This window comes from Nerophis ophidion, linkage group LG12, assembly GCF_033978795.1.
Source record: "Nerophis ophidion isolate RoL-2023_Sa linkage group LG12, RoL_Noph_v1.0, whole genome shotgun sequence".
NCBI lineage: Eukaryota > Metazoa > Chordata > Actinopteri > Syngnathiformes > Syngnathidae > Nerophis > Nerophis ophidion.
This window is the reverse complement of record NC_084622.1, coordinates 27,578,833-27,596,842: the sequence shown is the minus strand read 5'-3', so window position 1 is coordinate 27,596,842 and position 18,010 is coordinate 27,578,833. Positions and strand designations below refer to the sequence as shown.

Below are 18,010 nucleotides of genomic sequence, written 5' to 3'. Positions count from 1 at the left end.
ACAAAACTGCTTGTAACTTCCGGTAGGAATGTCGTAGGGACATGAAACAAAAACCACTATGTAGGTCTCACTTAGACCTACATTTCACTTATTTAGATCCTTCAGCAAAAATCAACAGGAAGTTGGCAATCACCCCTTCAAAACAAAAGTTTTGTTAAAATCCGTCACCTTTTTTCAAATATTATCTCCTCTGACCGCTTTTGTCGTGTCGGCTTCAAACTCGCACAGGAGAGAGATTAAACCCTTCTGATTAAAAGTTGAGAAAAGAGTTTTAATAACTGCTCCAGTTTTGATTATACTAGCCTTCAAAGAACCTGTGCGCTGATGCTGCTGCGCTGCTGCCATCTCAAGATGGCCGCTTAAAAGCAGGAAGCACCAGCGTGACCACACAATGCAGAGAAGGTAGGTACTGTGCGGGTACAGATATGTTGACTGGGTGAAAGACGGAGGCACCAGTTTGACACCAGGATACAGAGAAGGTAGGTAATGTGTAGGTAAACATATGTTGTCTTGGAGATGGCAGGAAGAAGCACCAGTGTGACCCCAGGATGCAGGGAAGGTAGGTAATGTGCAGGTAAAGATATGTTGAATGGGTAAAAGCAGGAAATACCAGCAAAAGTCGGTCCCATCCATCGCTGCTTGCCGTTTTAATTTTCTCTTGTTTTGTGAATCACACTGAGAAGTTTTGTTTAGGGCTGCAGCAATGGATTGATTTAGTAATTGAGTAATCTTTGTTTGATTATGCAAGTTATCGGATATAACACACTTTATAGCTTCAACACATATTTTAGGGAAAATTGTTGACATAAATACCTTTCTACTTGCCATAGTCCTAATTCTGTTTTTTAAAATAAATGCACATCAAATGTGAAATTGCACTTTCACCATGTATGCAATAGCATCCACACACCGGTTTGTGCACGTGCAGAAACTTTGTCTGCGTATTTAAAGTACTGGGCACTCCATGCAGTCGGGATTTTATGAATTTTGATTTGTTACAATCATTAAAGATTAATCGAAGCTTCTTTAAAAAAAAAAATCAAGTAAATCATTGTAGCCCTACTCTTGTTTAAATGTTACAAATTGAGTTATTAAACCCAACTTGGAAATATTCTAACATTGTTGCAGATGTCTCAGCTTGTTTGTTTGAACATATTAAAGACAACTCAGGTGATTATACGCACATTGCTGGTTGTAAGTGGTTTGTAAGGATAAATAAATATTCTCAAGGTTATTTCGTGGCGGGGTGAAAAAAAGGACAAGCATGACAGAAAATGGTGGAGAACCACTGTAGTTGAACAGTTTCTTTTAGTTACCACTTTGGTAACAAAACAGTTTTTTTCCATACAATATTGCATTATAGCTGGCCAATTATTCATCTAAAGTGTAAAAGTAAAAGCAGGTAGTAACTTCAATTTTAAACTTTTAATAATGATTAAGAGTGCAAAAATAGAAAGGAATTATTGGCGCTCTTTGACCACATTGTGTTTTATAACAAGTACATTGCACAACACTACAGACCCATTCTTGTTTAAGTGGTCGGGATTAAAGTGCATCAATACTGATGGACTGTAAACAACGTGACAAGTAACACAGAAGCGCGGCCAACATTAAAGTGCATTGTAGATCAACTGTGTTATTGGCCTAATGCAAAAGGTATATCAGGAGGTTGTCTACAGCCTCAGTTGCTAATAAGAATGCGTATGCAGTTACGATTTGTCCAGGGTGTACCTGCCTTCTGCCTGAGTACAGCTGGGATAGGTTCCAGCACACCCATCCCCAAGTGACTCTGAAAGGGACAAACTGTAAAAAATTGATGGATGGATCTGCAGATATTTGTAGGTCAATACATACGTAGAAAGGTCATGTTTAGGCCTGTAGCTTCACTCTCACAATTTTGTTGTTTCACACACGAGGCCCTCACATAACCAGAGTCACGTTTGGGCAATTTGAGGGAGTAAGAAGCATGCTGAGAGTCATGTGATGCTGCAACATATGTGACCAAGCTGAAACGTGACAACTAAGGTCTCTCTTGTCTTCCAGTTGTGGACGGTCAGCAGGGAAGATGGCTCCGGTAGCAGTTGTGCCAGAGGTCCACAGTCACGTCCTGGCAGAGTTTGACTGCCTCGACCCGCTTCTCTCCACTCTCCGCTTAGACTCTGGCAGGCTAAAGGTAGATCTTGTCACCCTTACATGTCTTGAGTCGCTTTTGTAATCAAATTTCACTGTTTTAGTCATCTCCCCTTGGACAACACTTGCGTACAAACTTATCCATCTAAGATATCCAACTCATTTTGCTGCTTGTGTCTTTGCTGTTCTGGTTCAGTGCACATGCTTGGCCGTGTCGAGGAAGTGGTTGGCATTAGGAACATCAGCCGGAGGACTGCACCTCATTCAGAAGGAAGGCTGGAAACAAAGACTTATACTTACTCACAAGGTAACGTGACAGAGGTGCAGTAATGCTATTCATATTATTACAGACGTATTTACCTGCCTTTCAGGAAGGATCAATCACTCAGGTGTCGTGCTGTCCACATGATGAAGACTTTGTTGCTGTTGCAACCAGGTGATAGTTGTACGATACACAAAAAGCATTGTACACTTTGGTCATTTCTTAGTCATGACTCACACTGATGGTTGTGCGGGGTCCAGTCAAGGTCTGGTGGTGGTGTGGGAGCTCCAGCTGGAGCGCCGTGGTCGCCCAGAGAGAGTGAGCGTGTCCTGGGAGCACAGGGGCCAGGCGGTCACCGCACTTTGCTGGGACACAAACACACTCAAAGTTTTTGCGGGTGATTCTGCGGGCAAAGTGTCTTATCTCCGTGCAGGATCCTCAAAACTGGGAAAGGTATCTAACAAAATACCTTTTTGTTTTCCTGCCAATACATTTAATGTTACTGACTTAACTGCATGTGTAAACATGTTTTAATTTTTTTGTGCAGGGTTCAGGATTTGTGATTTTTCCTGTTCAAACCGTCACTACAGTTGACTCTAAAGTGGTTCAGCTCGGCTACCAGGAGGGTCGACTGCTGGTGTCTTCTCTGAGTCGCTGTTACCTCTGTGATACAGAGAGGTGAGTTCAGGCGGGGCTGCAGCTCTTCTGTGTTAAGTAAATGGCTGGCCAACGGTATACAATAGAACCTTGATTTACAAACTTAAATTGGTTCTTGAAAATAGAAAAGTTCATATGTAGAAGCAAATTTCTCCATCAGAAACAATGTAAATATAAATAATAGGTTCTGCCCTCGACAAAGGTCCATATTTTTGTAAGTGTTTGAACACAATGTAGAGCCCTATACATAAACAAACAACCAGGAGATGACTGATCAACTTTAAATTTCAATATCAAAGTCAAAACAACAACTTGCTGTACTGTCCTCATTAGCAGCCACTGTGCCAACACACACTATCACTAGCGCTGTGGTGCACTCACAGTTTGAAATCCAAAAACTCTTTCAGTTTAACAGCCAGGTCACGACAATGTTTAGAAATACAAAATAAAATCCCCTTTACTGTGTGTGTGTGTATGTGTGTGTGTGTGTGTGCGTGTGTGTGTATGTGCGTGAGAAACTACTGTGTTATATATATATATATATATTAGAGATGCGGTCTCATCCGCGGAGTCCGCGGATAAACCGCGGGTCGGGCGGGTGACATGACGAAAATACAGATTTTAAATAGATTCGGGCAGGTGGCGGTTGGACCATTTGGAAATATTTGATGTACATAGTTCAGGGATTGGCAACCTTTACCACTCAAAAAGCCATTTTTACTCGTGTCACAAAGTAAAGAAGACAATAGAGGCCGCAAACATTCTCACAAATATCTGCTGGCTGTCACCCAGATAACAAGAATAGGGGCGTGCTATGAAGCCATTGCCTTTTACAACATGTACAAACTGTTTTCCAGTCCAGCAACATGTTGTATGTGGCTTCCGCAGACACACGCACACGACTGCAAGGCATACTGGGTGATACAGAGTACACTGATGGTTGTGATATAAACAACTTTAACACTCGTGCGTCGGTAAGATGGGCGGGGTTGGGGGCATGGGGGTGTAAAATATAGTCAGGAAAAGTCATAGATGCAAAGGATTCTGGGTATTTGTAGTGTTGCGTTTATGTTGTGTTACTGTGAGGATGTTCTCCCGAAATGTGTTTGTCATTCTTGTTTGGCGTGGCTTCACAGTGTGGCGCATATTAGTAAGAGTGTTAAAGTTGTTTATATCACAACCATCAGTGTACTCTGTATCACCCAGTATGCCTTTCAATCTTGTACGTGTATCTGCAGAGGCCACATACAACATGTTGCTAGACTGGCAAGCAGTTTGTACATGTTGTAGAAGGCGTCAAAGGAAATGGATTCATAGCACGCCCTTATTCTCGTTATCTGGCTGAGCACCAGCAAATATTTGAGAGAATGGTTGCGGCTCCCATTGTCTTTTTTACTCTGTGAAACGGGTCAAAATAGCTCTTTGAGTGGTAAAGGTTGCCGACCCCTGATATATAACAACGGGCGGGTGGTGGGCGGTTGCGGTTATGATAAAATGTTAGTTCGGGTGAATGGCGGGTGGATGACGACTTTAGTGATGCGGTTGTGGATGATATAATTGCCTATCCGCGCATCTCTAATATATATATATATATATATATATATATATATATATATATATATATATGTAGGTGTGGGAAAATATCACAAGACTACTTCATCTCTACAGAACTGTTTCATGAGGGGTTCCCTCAATCGTCAGGATATTTTATATATATAAAACACAGTGGTTTTCTGGAGTGTTCCTGAGCCCATATGGTGATATCTTTTACACACTGATGTCACTTTTTGATGCAGTACCGCCTGGGGGATCGAAGGTTTGTAATCTCATTGCTTACGTGCAGTGATTTGTTCAGATTCTCTGAACCTTTTCAGGATATTATAGACCGTAGATCAGGGGTTTCCAACCTTTTTTGCACCACGGACCGGTTTAACGTAGGCATTATTTTCAGGGAATGGCTTTCCACTTCTGCCAGATAAATACAGCAAAAATAAGCGCATGAAAAATACAAGTCTCCCTACTAATACGCTGAATTAGTAGGAGCCCTTGGCTTGTTTCTTTGCAATGAAATCCCCAGCAGGTTGATGGTAACCTACTAGGGACTGCATATGGAAATCAGCCTTTGGCTACAATCTGTCACATTTATATTTTACATGTTCATTAATGTTCATTGTATCATGTCACAAAGTTATAAGAAATGACAACTTCCTTTGAGGAGTTTTATTCTACATCTACAAACAAGCTTATGGTGTGTCCAGTGGGACAGGTGAAAGTTAAGTTGGAGAAAATGCAGTTATTTATAAATCATTTAATGTTTCTCTGCGGCGCCGTAGCAAATGCGTCATGTACCGGTCACCGGACCGGTGGTTGGGGACCACTGCCGTATATGGTAAAATCCATAAATTCCTTGCAATAGCTCGTTGAGAAATGTTCTTAAACTGTTCAACAATTTGCTCACACATTTGTTCAGAAAAATAAAAAAATATAAAAGAAGTGGTGACCCTCACTCCATCCTTGTTTGTGAATGACTGAGCATTTCATGGAAGCTGCTTTTATACCCAATCATGGCACCCACCTGTTCCCAATTAGCCTGTTGACCTGTGGGATTTTCCCAAGAAGTGTTTGACGAGCATTCCTCAACTTTCTCAGTCTTTTTTGTAACATGTTGCAGGCATCAAATTCCAAATGAGCTAATATTTGCAACAAAATAACAAAGTTTTCCAGTTCAAACATTAAGTATCTTGTCTTCGCAGTCTATTCAATTGAATATAGGTTGAAAAGGATTTGCAAATCATTGTATTCTGTTTTTATTTACGATTTACACAACGTGCCAACTTCACTCGTGTGTGTGCGTGCATGTGCGTGTGCGTGTGCGTGTGTGTGTGTGTGTGTGTTACCTGCAGTATTACCATTAGATGATGTGCTGACCTTGCCACCGCTGCTGGTGGAGATTCACTTCCGTCTCGGAGGGGATCGAAAACACATCAATTATTCAATGTTGTCACATGCTGTGTCTGCTAATAGTTCCTTAATTTGATGCAATACCCACTTTGCGAGTATTGCACATTGCCTTGTCCTCCTCCTTTCTCTGGAATAATCCTAATGTGTGTGCTGCTGATTGGCGCTGTGCATGTTGACATCATGTGTGCCAACAAGAATTGATAAGGGAATCGTTAACAAAACTGCCAAATGATTCCCAGAGACCCAAACTCTTTGATTCCTATCACTATATTTATTATACCAAGTAAACCTGATATCTCATACAAGGGCCTGCCTTGACAAAAATAATGTTTCTGTGCACAGGGAGAAGTTTTGGCGTGTTGGGAACAAGGAGCGTGACGGGGAATATGGAGCTTGTTTTTTCCCCCAAAACAAGGGGTTGTTGGTGGGTCAGCCCCCCCTGCTGTACTGCGCTCGACCAGGGTCTCGGATATGGGAAGCCAGTTTTAATGGCGAGGTTCTGAGTACTCATCAGTTCAAACAGGTGCTGGCCTGCCCCCCTCTACCTCTTATCACATACAGGTACTACTTCACAGTTGATTTTCTTGCTTCTCCTTAAGGCATAAAATACCAAACACTTTAAAAACCCTCTTGTCACTTCCAGAAATGAGCCACAATACAATCCAGAGAAGAGGAGCCCTCAGGCAATCGCCTTCCCGAAACTGCTTTATTTTGGGTAAGGTTCACTTCAGTTAGTTCATACAAATTGTATATTAGATACTCAATTGTGCTTTTGTTTTTACAGAGAACAAAACTTGCTGACCTGGACTGATTCAGCCATGTATATCTTTACACCACATAATGGTCAAGTTCTGCTGTGGACAGAGGTCAAAGGTAAAGGACATTGTGACTAACAAAGACCAAACGTTATGATACTATACCTAAATAAATCTTGACGTATTTTTTGGGTGTTGTAGATGTGCTTGATGTCACAGTGTACCGCAATCAGCTTTTCTGCCTCCATGGTAGCGGCCGTCTGTCCCACATGTCCCTGCTGTCCGCGGAGCGCTGCGTTGAACGTCTTCTACGTCGCGAGTCATGGCCTCTGGCTGCTTCTGTCTGCTGTATGTTCCAGCACACTATCAGCATTGGTCGGGTATGGATCCCATTATTATTATTGTTGTTATTGATATTATTGACGTAATTAGGTCATCTTATCACATGTCTCTTGTTTGTTCCACTTGAACCACAACTCTCATTTCTGTTGAAATCAGGCCAGAAAGTCAGTTCCCATGGACCGTCTGGAACACCTTCGCTCTCAGCTCAGTTCCAACACACATCATGAGTTGATTGGCCAGCTAGAAGAGGTGATCACTAAGGTAGAGCCCTTGGACTCGGCCTGCAGCAGCCGAAGAAGCAGCATCTCTTCACATGTAAGTCAGAATAAGTCAATGGTCCGGAGTTGTTGTCATCACGACGAATCCCAATTGACACCACAGCATGTTGCAGTATTGCGCAAGTGTTCCTCTTTGGAATAGGCATTTGACTAAATCTATTTATTTTTTTTATTTTATTTTATTTTTTATTTTTTTTACAAAACCCAAAACCAGTCAAGTGGGCATGTTGTGTAATCCGTGAATAAAAACAGAATACAATGATTTGCAAATACTTTTCAACTTATATTCAATTGAATAGACTGCAAAGACAAGATATTTAATGTTTGAACTGAGAAACTTAAGCTACAGACCAAACCACAATTTGAAATGTGTACTTGTCAGGCAACAGAACACTTTTCCACTTTGCATCAGTCCATCTTAGATAAACTCGGGCCCAGCGAAGCCGGCGGGGGTTCTGGGTGTTGTTGATGAATGGCTTTCACTTTGCAGAATAGAGTTTTAACTTGCACTTACAGATGTAGCGACAAACTGTAGTTACTGACAGTGGTTTTCTTAAGTGTTCCTGAGCCCACATTTACACACTGATGTCGCTTTTTGATGCAGTACCGCCTGAGGGATCGAAGGTCTGTAATATCATCGCTTACATGCAGTGATTTCTCCAGATTCTCTGAACCTTTTGATGATATTACGGACCGTAGCTGGTGAAATCCCTAAATTCCTTGCAATAGCTCATTGAGAAATGTTGTTCTTAAACTGTCCGACAATTTGGAACAAATTACAAATGCGGATACTTAAAAAAGTGCATCGCTTGTGTTAAAACGATCTCCTTAGTTTTCAAATAGTCTTGGTCCTCACGAAAATGCATTCACGCGCTGACGTGCACATTTTGTCTTATTAGAAGCCTGATAAAGCTGCCACAGCCGATTTTGGTGGCATTACACCTCTGTTAATGTAATAATATTAAGAGGGCTCTTTGCAACATTTACACAGATGCCTAGAGGGTACTAACTTTCCAATGTATTTTAAGCGTTGCATCCCGCTATCTTAGTCTTCCAGGATGCAATGACATTGTATGAATGAAACACGTGCACCAAATTAGCTTTGGGTGTTGTTAGCTAATAATACCGATTTGGATAGTTAGCATTACCCGTCATTGAAATTATATTTAATCGTAATAACAACATTACTGCAAATTGTTTGTTCCTTGTCCTCGACTCCTTTTGTGTGTGTGCACACGCTCCTTATACGTACCTGTTGATAAGACAGGGGGACTGACCGTCATAAACACCAATCATTTTTTCCAGGACAGTGTGTATTTTGATTACTGGTAATTCTGAAAAAATACACACGGTTTTAAAACACGTGTTCTGTTAAACCACTATTTGGTAACTTTAGTTAGCCAGTGGTGTTCTTGTTCTAATTTTTGTTTGAAAAATGTTTTCAATATGAAAACAGTCTCTATAATTGTAAGATACCAAATGTACAATATCTTTGAAATCAGCTCACACTATCATAGAGCTGAGGAAATATGTAATTCTAACGCATTTAGTAATCAGTATAGTGATTTAAATTACGTGAGCAGTGGAGTGTACATTATTTCTCTTAAGACCCCAGCCCCACCATTGCTGAAGACACTGAACCCTGTCGGCCAGCAGACCACCTGTAGCCGGGGTTTGTACTTCCGAGCTGCCGCTATTTTTCGGATGTGTGATTGCCAGCAAAATACAACGAATTCCCTACACTCTTGTACACACTGATAGATGGAAATAAAGACATAAGAGTCACTACTGATTGAAGGATGTGATGTTTGTTCTATATCAGGGGTCGGCAACCCAAAATGTTGAAAGAGCCATATTGGACCAAAAATACAAAATCAAATCTGTCTGGAGCCGCAAAAAATTAAAAGCCATATTACATACAGATAGTGTGTCATGAGATATAAATTGAATTATGAGGACTTAAAAGAAACTAAATGAGCTCAAATATAGCTACAAATGAGGAATAGTAGTGCAATATGTACATACAGCTAGCCTAAAAAGCATGTTAGCATCAATTAGCATACAGTCATGCAGTGACCAAAAATGTCTAATTAGCACTCCACACAAGTCAATAACATCAACAAAACTCACCTTTGTGCATACATGCGCAACGTTATACGTTTGGTGGAAAAAATGAGACAGAAAAAGAAGTGGCATCAAACACGTCCTAGAAAGTCAGAGATAGTTATGCATATAAACAAACCACGGTGAGTTCAAGGGCCGCCAAAATTAGTAGGACAAAACGGCGCTCGCCAAATACTCGAATCAGTGAAGCATGTTTAATATAAACAGTGCGCTTTATAGCAATTAGGGAGGTTTGTGTCATGTTTGTCCTCCTACAGGAACCAAATTAAAACAAAAAATATGTTTTTTTCCCCTTATCATTTCCATTTTTCATATATTTTTGAAAAAGCTCCAGAGAGCCACTAGGGCGGCGCTAAAGAGCTGCATGCGGCTCCAGAGCTGCGGGTTGCCGACCCCTGTTCTATATAAATAGTGATGTCATGTTTTGGTTAGGACAAATCTACTAGTAAAGTTTGTCATATCTCTAGGAATGAGTAACGAATTTGATACTTTAGGCACCGACCAATTTCTGTCAGTACTATCGGGAATCAATTCACGTAAAATCTAACGGCACCATATTTTGATACCTTTGTTGCACTTCACATAACATCCAGTTTCGGACTGCTCAAGGAAACAATTATTCAAGCATGTATATAAATATTTGGGTTTTGGCACCAGCCGCTAGACTAGATCTGACCAATCTACAGTAAGTCTATGAGCAGCAACTGATGAAACCTACTTGGACGAGCCGCGAAACATCTTCCAAGACAAACCAAACAGTCCAGTTGCGATGGATTGAATGCCCTGAGATGACAACGACCTAGATGAATAAGAACATTCACAGACAATCACTCATCAGTACTTCGAGCGGACGCGGCCACACTCCCTCTAAGTTATGTTGCAATTACGAACACCAACAAAGCAAGTATGATTGGTAGAAAACACTCAAACATAAAGTAATGCGCTAGCTTAATGCTAATGTACATTGGATTTGTCATAGACAGGCTACTGTTAGCATTAACAATTTTACGTGGCGAATTCACAACCTCCATATTTGGTAATTGAAATTACAACTAAGATGAATGTTAAAATAAAACAGCTGGTATGAAATAAGCATAATATTTACAGTATAGACAATTTGTAGGGCGCAACATAACACAGCTTCGTTGAATAAGCTACTGCCTAGTTAGAGAACATGCCATAAATAGCTTCTACCAAGGGTGTCAAACGTTGGGCCCACGGGCCATATCAGACCCGCGAATAAATTTAATCCCGCCCACGTCCCGCAAAATCAGTTTGCTAAATGTAAAAATTAGGTGCTTTTTTTTAATGAAGAGAACTGCTGTTATGAATGTGTCCATTGGGTGTCGCAATAGCAATTCAAGTGTAACCCACGTCACACATGACAGTGTTTAAAGAGGACATGTCGGCTGACTTTAAATGCCTTCTGGATTGGCTGGCACTTCTCCAATCAGCACAGATGCAAGCAATCATCTGCTCCTGTTGTGGCTGGCCGCAGGTGGCAGCAGTAGCAACACACAATACCTTCTCTCAATGTAAATTATCCACTCAACAGATAAAATAAAGAAACGATAAGATGCAAAGACGTAAATCAACATGACCGCCATCTTTGTAGTTAGAGTTCCATACAGCGCTTGCAATTGGTTGTTAGCACGACGCGCACCCTGAACTCCTTTGTAAAAATGTATTTCTACATTTGTGTTTGTTGTATTTTATTTTACACTTAAATCTGCCATGTTCACATTGGTTAAGTTGGTAGTTATGTTACCTTGATTATGTCTATGGTGTCATGATAATGGTTTATACTATAATTGTAATATTTGAATGATGTTAAATGAATGTTTTGTGGCAATTGCGGATTGCACATATGCGGCGGTTTGAGGAAACACTCGATTGATTTTCCAAACATTTTTAATTGACTGCCAACATGAGAATCCTCAACAGGAAGTGCTTAAAGTTTAATGGCTTTGTAAAAACACTGAGACAAAGTCTAAGTTCGTCGTGTTCTTCATGGTGTTTCTGAAACTGCACCATTTTTTCCCTCAGAATTTACAACTAACTTGAAGTGTTTTGCCAAGAGGATAATTTGTAAAGTGTACATTTTCAGAATGTGCTTGTTTTATTTTTTGCTAAAGTAAGACAAGAAAAAACAATCTGAAGTTGTCTTTTTTTTTTAAGTTTTAATGCTTTTCTTCCATGCGCCCCTGAGCTAAAATGAGTTTGACACCCCTGGCTTCTACAGTATTGCCATCTAATGTCTTGGAAGTGTAACCGGTGCAAATAAGGCTCAAATGTAACAAGAAAACAAGATATGATAACTGGACAGCACAGTTATCAGCACCAGCTAATTTTCAAATGTTACACAAAAAAAATAGTAAAACGTTTTATCATCAAGCAGTTAACATTTATTAACAGGGAATCTGTACCGTGGGAAAAAAAATCCCTATTATATACACTTTTTTTTGAGTCGTTCTTACCTTCAGCTGTTTATACACTACTCTTAAATCTAGATTTTTTTAAAAAGGGGTAAATAAGTTATCGATATCAGTCCTGAAAAAAAAGAAGAAAAAAGTTAAGTTAAGTTAAAGTACCAATGATTGTCACACACACACTAGGTGTGGTGAAATTTGTCCTCTGCATTTGACCCATCACCCTTGATCACCCCCTTGGAAGTGAGGGGAGCAGTGGGCAGCAGCGGTGCCGCGCCCGGGAATCATGGTGATTTAACCCCCAATTCCAACCCTTGATGCTGAGTGCCAAGCAGGCAGAAAATAAATGTTGTGCATCCCTATCAATAACACACAATAGTCAGTGTTCTTATTTTCATTTTTCATTGTATTAGTTTATTAGTTTATCTGAACAGGGACAACTCACATTGATCAACATTGCTGTAAATGTGCAAGTTTTAGCCACAAAGCTAGTTTCCAACCATAGTCCCTGGGCAAGATGTAGATTGCCAGGAGCAAACTATTGATCAATAATCGATTTATTATGCCCATCACTCATTGTACTTTGTTGGGAAGCTGTTATTTAAAGGCCTACTGAAATTAGATTTTCTTATTCAAACGGGGATAGCAGGTCCATTCTATGTGTCATACTTGATCATTTCGCGATATTGCCATATTTTTGCTGAAAGGATTTAGTAGAGAACATCGACGATAAAGTTTGCAACTTTTGGTGCTTATAAAAAAGCCTTGCCTGTATCAGAAGTAGCAGACGATATGCGCATGACGTCACGGGTTGTGGAGCTCCTCACTTCCTCACATTGTTTACGATCATGGCCACCAGCAGCGAGAGCGATTCGGACCGAGAAAACGACGATTTCCCCATTAATTTGAGCGAGGGTGAAAGATTTGTGGATGGGGAAAGTGAGAGTGAAGGACTAGAAAGAAAAAAAAGACTATACAGTGGGAGCGATTCAGATGTTATTAGACACATTTATTAGAATAATTCTGTAAAATCCCTTATCTGCTTATTGTGTTACTAGTGTTTTCGTGAGATTATATGGTCGTACCTGTACAACCTGAAGGTCGGCCCCGCACCTTTCTTCAGCACTAGTCGACGGGTATTGGCGATGCCCATCTCTGCCCTTCGCAAGGGACCCTTTACGAAACACGATCTTTCGAAATGATTGCTGCATAATACACTGTACTTTGTGTGCCTGGTCCAATCCACCGTATTCGCTTCACCGCTCTGTTCCATAGTAAAGCTTCACCGTCATCTTTCGGGAATGTAAACAATGAAACATTGGCCGTGTTTGTGTTGCTAAAGGCGGCTGCAATACACCACTTCCCACCTACATCTTTTTTCTTTGACGTCTCCATTATTCATTGAACATATTGCAAGAGATTCAGCAACACAGATGTCCAGAATACTGTGGAATGATGCGATGAAAACAAACGACTTATAGCTGTGAACGGTGCTGGAACAAAATGTCCTCTACAATGCGTGACGTCACGCGCACGCGTCATCATACCGCGACGTTTCAGCAGGATACTTTGGCGCGAAATTGAAAATTGCAATTTAGTAAACTAAACCGGCCGTATTGGCACGTGTTGCAATGTTAATATTTCATCATTGATATATAAACTATCAGACTGCGTGGTCGGTAGTAGTGGGATTCAGTAGGCCTTTAAACACACAATACAAATTCAGTGCTGGTGCTGACAGGTCATGACAGTATCCTAGTTTGAGCCTCAACACTTGTCGTTTCCTCTAAAAGGAGAGCTTCAATGTCCTGGACTGTGGGATTTACCGAGTGATTAGTCGCAGAGGAAGCCAGTCTGACGAGGAGACCAGCTCCCTCATTAACCCTTCCACGTCAGAGGAGGAGCGGCTCAAGGAATTCAGCTTTGTGCAAGAAGAAGACCAAGTGGAGCACGGTAAGCCATGGACAAAGAAATTATTGCTGGAAGGAGTTTATTACTAATTGAGTGGTTTGTTTGTATATTTAGAAAAATGTGATAAAGGCAATAATTCTTTATGAATTTCCCTTTCCCACACGATTAATATCAATATTAATCAATAATCATAATAATAATCAGATCTCTTGTGTCATTGTGTCCTACACACATCATCATGTGTTCAGTTTTATTTATATCGTTCAACAACCATGCATCCACCTCCTCCTCTTCATCATCTTGCTGCAGCTGCTTGCATGTTGTGTCCTCCCTCTGATCACACACCACCAGTGCTCCATCCATCTTTGTGTTTCTCCTGTGGCGTTGTCCCCACTCTCCATCAGATCCACAGAGCAGCGAGCGTACAGAAGCTGAGCGATCCGAGCAGGGCCTGCAGTTCCACCTGCCCCTCTCCTTCCGCCCCCGACCCCCTCGCATCGCCCTGCAGGCCGTCAAACACAGGTGAACACACCCACGTGTCCGCAAACCGAACGAAGGGTCTCAGCAGCTGCGTTGAGTGCCCTTAAATGTGGATTATTTTGGTCATTTAATGTGAACTGAAACCTTGACGATAACTGAGGTGCAATGGAGCATTTTTAACTTCCCTTTTCTAATGAAGAACCACACACCCGTTTGGTTTTCTGCAGCATTCACCTCATTTTGGAAAGGTTTCATTGCCAAACACTTGTCCTGGTCGTTACTCATTCGGGCTTTCTGTTTCACCCAGTGTTTCCAGTTTTGTTAAGAAGACAACTGAGAAGATCAACACACTGCAGATGAACTCTGAGCTCTGGCAACGACCCGACTCCAGCTTGCCGGCAGACATGTCTGCTCCTTTCTCAGAGGAAGCCGATACTGAGTGGGTACATGCAACATTCTGCCACAAACTAATCAGACTTTTGGTGCCATGATTGAAACTACTGACCGTGAACCTCGTCATCACAGGGTTTATGTTGACATGCCCAACACAGAGTGTGACCTCCTGGAGCTTCAGTCGGCCACAGAGCGAGCGATGTAAGTACGGAGCATCGTTAAAAATGAAATGTATGTACAAAAGTACCTCCACTTAAGAGCTTAATGAGTTCTGTGACAGAGCTCTTTACTCAAAACACTTGTATCTCAAATCAATGTCACCCATTACAATGAATTGAAATCAATTTATCTGATGCTTGCTCCCCCAAAACAGCACAATTTAACATTTAACATGGCTTTTAAAAAGAAAAACAGACTTGTATGACTATTGTATAAAAACAATATACTTGTTAGAATGTACTTCTAACAAATACAGTACTTTTATGAAGTAATGTAATTATGACATACAGTATTAACCTTGAAGAGTTGCTTCTATGGTATTTCTGTAAAGATGCTTCCTCTGTCAAACACACCTTCAGCAGCTTTTCCACATTTTCATAGATAAATGTCAGCCACCTAGATATAATTTTAACCTTCTTGGCCGACGTTCGACTCATTGTGCTTCAGTGTGGTGCAGAATAGTAGTGACATGCTGAAATTGTCATTTTTCTGATGATTTCTCTCTATAATTTAGAGAATAACATCCATTTTTTCTTCCTTCCCATGGTTGGAAAACAAATTCATGTTGCTCTCTAGTTATAAGCTAATGCCAGAAGGACCAATGATCTGAGCGGATCATACAGGGTTCACTGTGACATTTGCCACGGCAACTCATGGCTCTTGCTGTCTCTCAAAACATTCTTAAGCTGAGGTACCATCGTAATATTAAGTTTATGTATTAACTATTGTATGCATTTTTACAAATGCACCTGACAAATTTATGTTCCATTTTTAAACATTTTTCAATTATTTTTTTAAAGGTAGAATTTAGGGCTGCGAATCTTTGGGTGTCCCACGATTCGATTCAATATCGATTCTTGGGGTCGCGATTCGATTATAAATCGATTTTTTTTTGATTCAACGCGATTCTCGATTCAAAAACGATATTTTTCCGATTCAAAACAATTCTGTATTCTTTCAATACATAGGATTTCAGCAGGATCTACCCCAGTCTGCTGACATGCTAGCAGAGTAGTGGATTTCTTTAAAAAAGCTTTTATAATCGTACAGGACAATGTTTTATCAACTGATTGCAATAATGTAAATTTGTTTTAACTATTAAACGAACCTAAAATATGACTTATTTTATCTTTGTGAAAACATTGGACACAGTGTGTTGTCAAGCTTATGAGATGCGATGCAAGTGTAAGCCACTGTGACACTATTGTTCTTTTTTTATTTTTTATAAATGTCTAATGATAATGTCAATGAGGGATTTTTAATCACTGCTATGCTGAAATTATAACTAATATTGATACTGTTGTTGATAATATTCATTTTTTTCTCACTACTTTTGGTTTGTTCTGTGTCGTGTTTGTGTCTCCTCTCAATTGCTCTGTTTATTGCAGTTCTGAGTGTTGCTGGGTCAGGTTTGGTTTTGGAATTGGATTGCATTGTTATGGTATTGATGTGTATTGTTTTGTTGGATTGATAAAAAAAATGAAATAAAAAAATTGCGATTCGTATTCGAAACGATTTTTCCCACACCCCTAGTAGAATGTATATCATTTATTCCACAAGACACAAAATGTGTATTCCACTCATCAAATTAGCAATTGGACATTAAATTACTTCACAATAAAATCCTAATAGATTACTAACACAATTAGACATTTTTTTGTTTTATTTAACGCTACAATTTATTTAATGCTTTTAGATAAGCTCCGGCACCCCCCGCCACCCCGGGAAGGACAAGCAGTAGAAAATGGACGGATGGTTGGATGTTCAAAACAGTCTTTTAGCAAACTTTTCAGTTAAATAGCGTTAGGATCAGTAGTTTTCATTCAGCAAAATTACTGTAGACCGCCTCATTGATAACTACTACTACTACTATTTCATTATACTTTACTTAAGTTTCATCTGACTGACAATAGTCTTAGTTGCTTTTTTTGGTTCATCAGCTCTCAGAGCCAAGATCCCTTGATGCTGCTGGATTCAGATGTACTGGTAGAAACTCTGCAAGAGTGGTTGAAAGTGCTGGAGCGCGTCTTCAGCCCCGCAGAGCTTGTTGAGTCAGCTGCCGGAGGTCCTTCAGATGTGGACCCAGCAGGACAAGACACGGGGGAACCCACCGCAGAGAAGTGTGAGAGAGGAGGAGCTGCAGAGAACCTTCCACAAGTGGAGCGTGACAGTCTGCTGACCTCAGAGAGCAAGACTCCTCCCCCAGAATCTATACGAGTGGTCTCACCTAAACCTGTACCACCTGATCTGCTGGCTCATCTCACCCAGCTGGCAACACTTTACACAGAAGTGAGCTGCTTCAGGAAGCAGGCAGACGAGCAAACACTGAGCTGCACAACCTTCATGCGACGTTACTTCTTCCTACTGGACCAGCAGCGTGTTAGAAACATGTGTCTGATGCAGAAGAATCAGGAAGTGTACGCCTCCTTCATTGAAGCAATGATAGGTCAGTCAATATCAATCTGTCCATAGATCTGTATCTATCAATCTATTACTATTTCTTTGTCTCCATCTTCAGCTATCTATACCTGTCATCATATCTATATTCCCATCTATCTTTATATCTCCATCCACAGCTATATATCTAATACTCAATATCAGGGGTCTCAATCAACCTTTTTTCAGTGATGTACCCCCTGTGAATTTTTTTTTAATTCAAGTACCCCCTAATCAGACCAAAGCATTTTTGGTTGAAAAAAAGAGATAAAGGAGTAAAATACAGCACTGTGTCATCAGTTTCTGATTTATTAAATTGTATAACAGTGCAAAATATTGCTAATTTTTAGTGGTCTTTCTTGAACTATTTGGAAAAAAAGATAGAAAAATAACTAAAAACTCGTTGAAAAATAAACAAGTGATTCAATTATAAATAAAGATTTCTACACATACAAGTAATCATCAACTTAAAGTGCCCTCTTTGGGGATTGTAATAGAGATCCATCAGGATTCATCAACTTCATTCTAAACATTTCTTCACAAAAAAAATGTTTAACATCAATATTTATGGAACATGTCCACAAAAAATCTAGCTGTCAACATTGAAACATTGTTGCATTTCTTTTCACGGTT

At 40.3% G+C, this 18,010-nt stretch overlaps 1 protein-coding gene across 2 annotated transcripts in view; it reads left to right on the top strand.

Moving 5' to 3' along the window:
• The window catches only part of hps5 (HPS5 biogenesis of lysosomal organelles complex 2 subunit 2), a 30,238-nt gene that overhangs the window by 3,849 nt on the left and 8,379 nt on the right, over positions 1-18,010 (top strand). For both annotated transcript variants that reach the window (XM_061917217.1, XM_061917218.1), the window contains exons 2-16: positions 2,044-2,173; positions 2,327-2,437; positions 2,502-2,566; positions 2,653-2,845; positions 2,940-3,070; positions 6,353-6,571; positions 6,654-6,725; positions 6,795-6,883; positions 6,967-7,145; positions 7,264-7,422; positions 13,732-13,891; positions 14,254-14,371; positions 14,637-14,768; positions 14,855-14,923; positions 16,882-17,387. In XM_061917217.1, the coding sequence (XP_061773201.1) occupies positions 2,044-2,173; positions 2,327-2,437; positions 2,502-2,566; positions 2,653-2,845; positions 2,940-3,070; positions 6,353-6,571; positions 6,654-6,725; positions 6,795-6,883; positions 6,967-7,145; positions 7,264-7,422; positions 13,732-13,891; positions 14,254-14,371; positions 14,637-14,768; positions 14,855-14,923; positions 16,882-17,387 (2,333 nt within the window). The remainder of the gene's footprint in view (positions 1-2,043; positions 2,174-2,326; positions 2,438-2,501; positions 2,567-2,652; positions 2,846-2,939; positions 3,071-6,352; positions 6,572-6,653; positions 6,726-6,794; positions 6,884-6,966; positions 7,146-7,263; positions 7,423-13,731; positions 13,892-14,253; positions 14,372-14,636; positions 14,769-14,854; positions 14,924-16,881; positions 17,388-18,010) is intronic.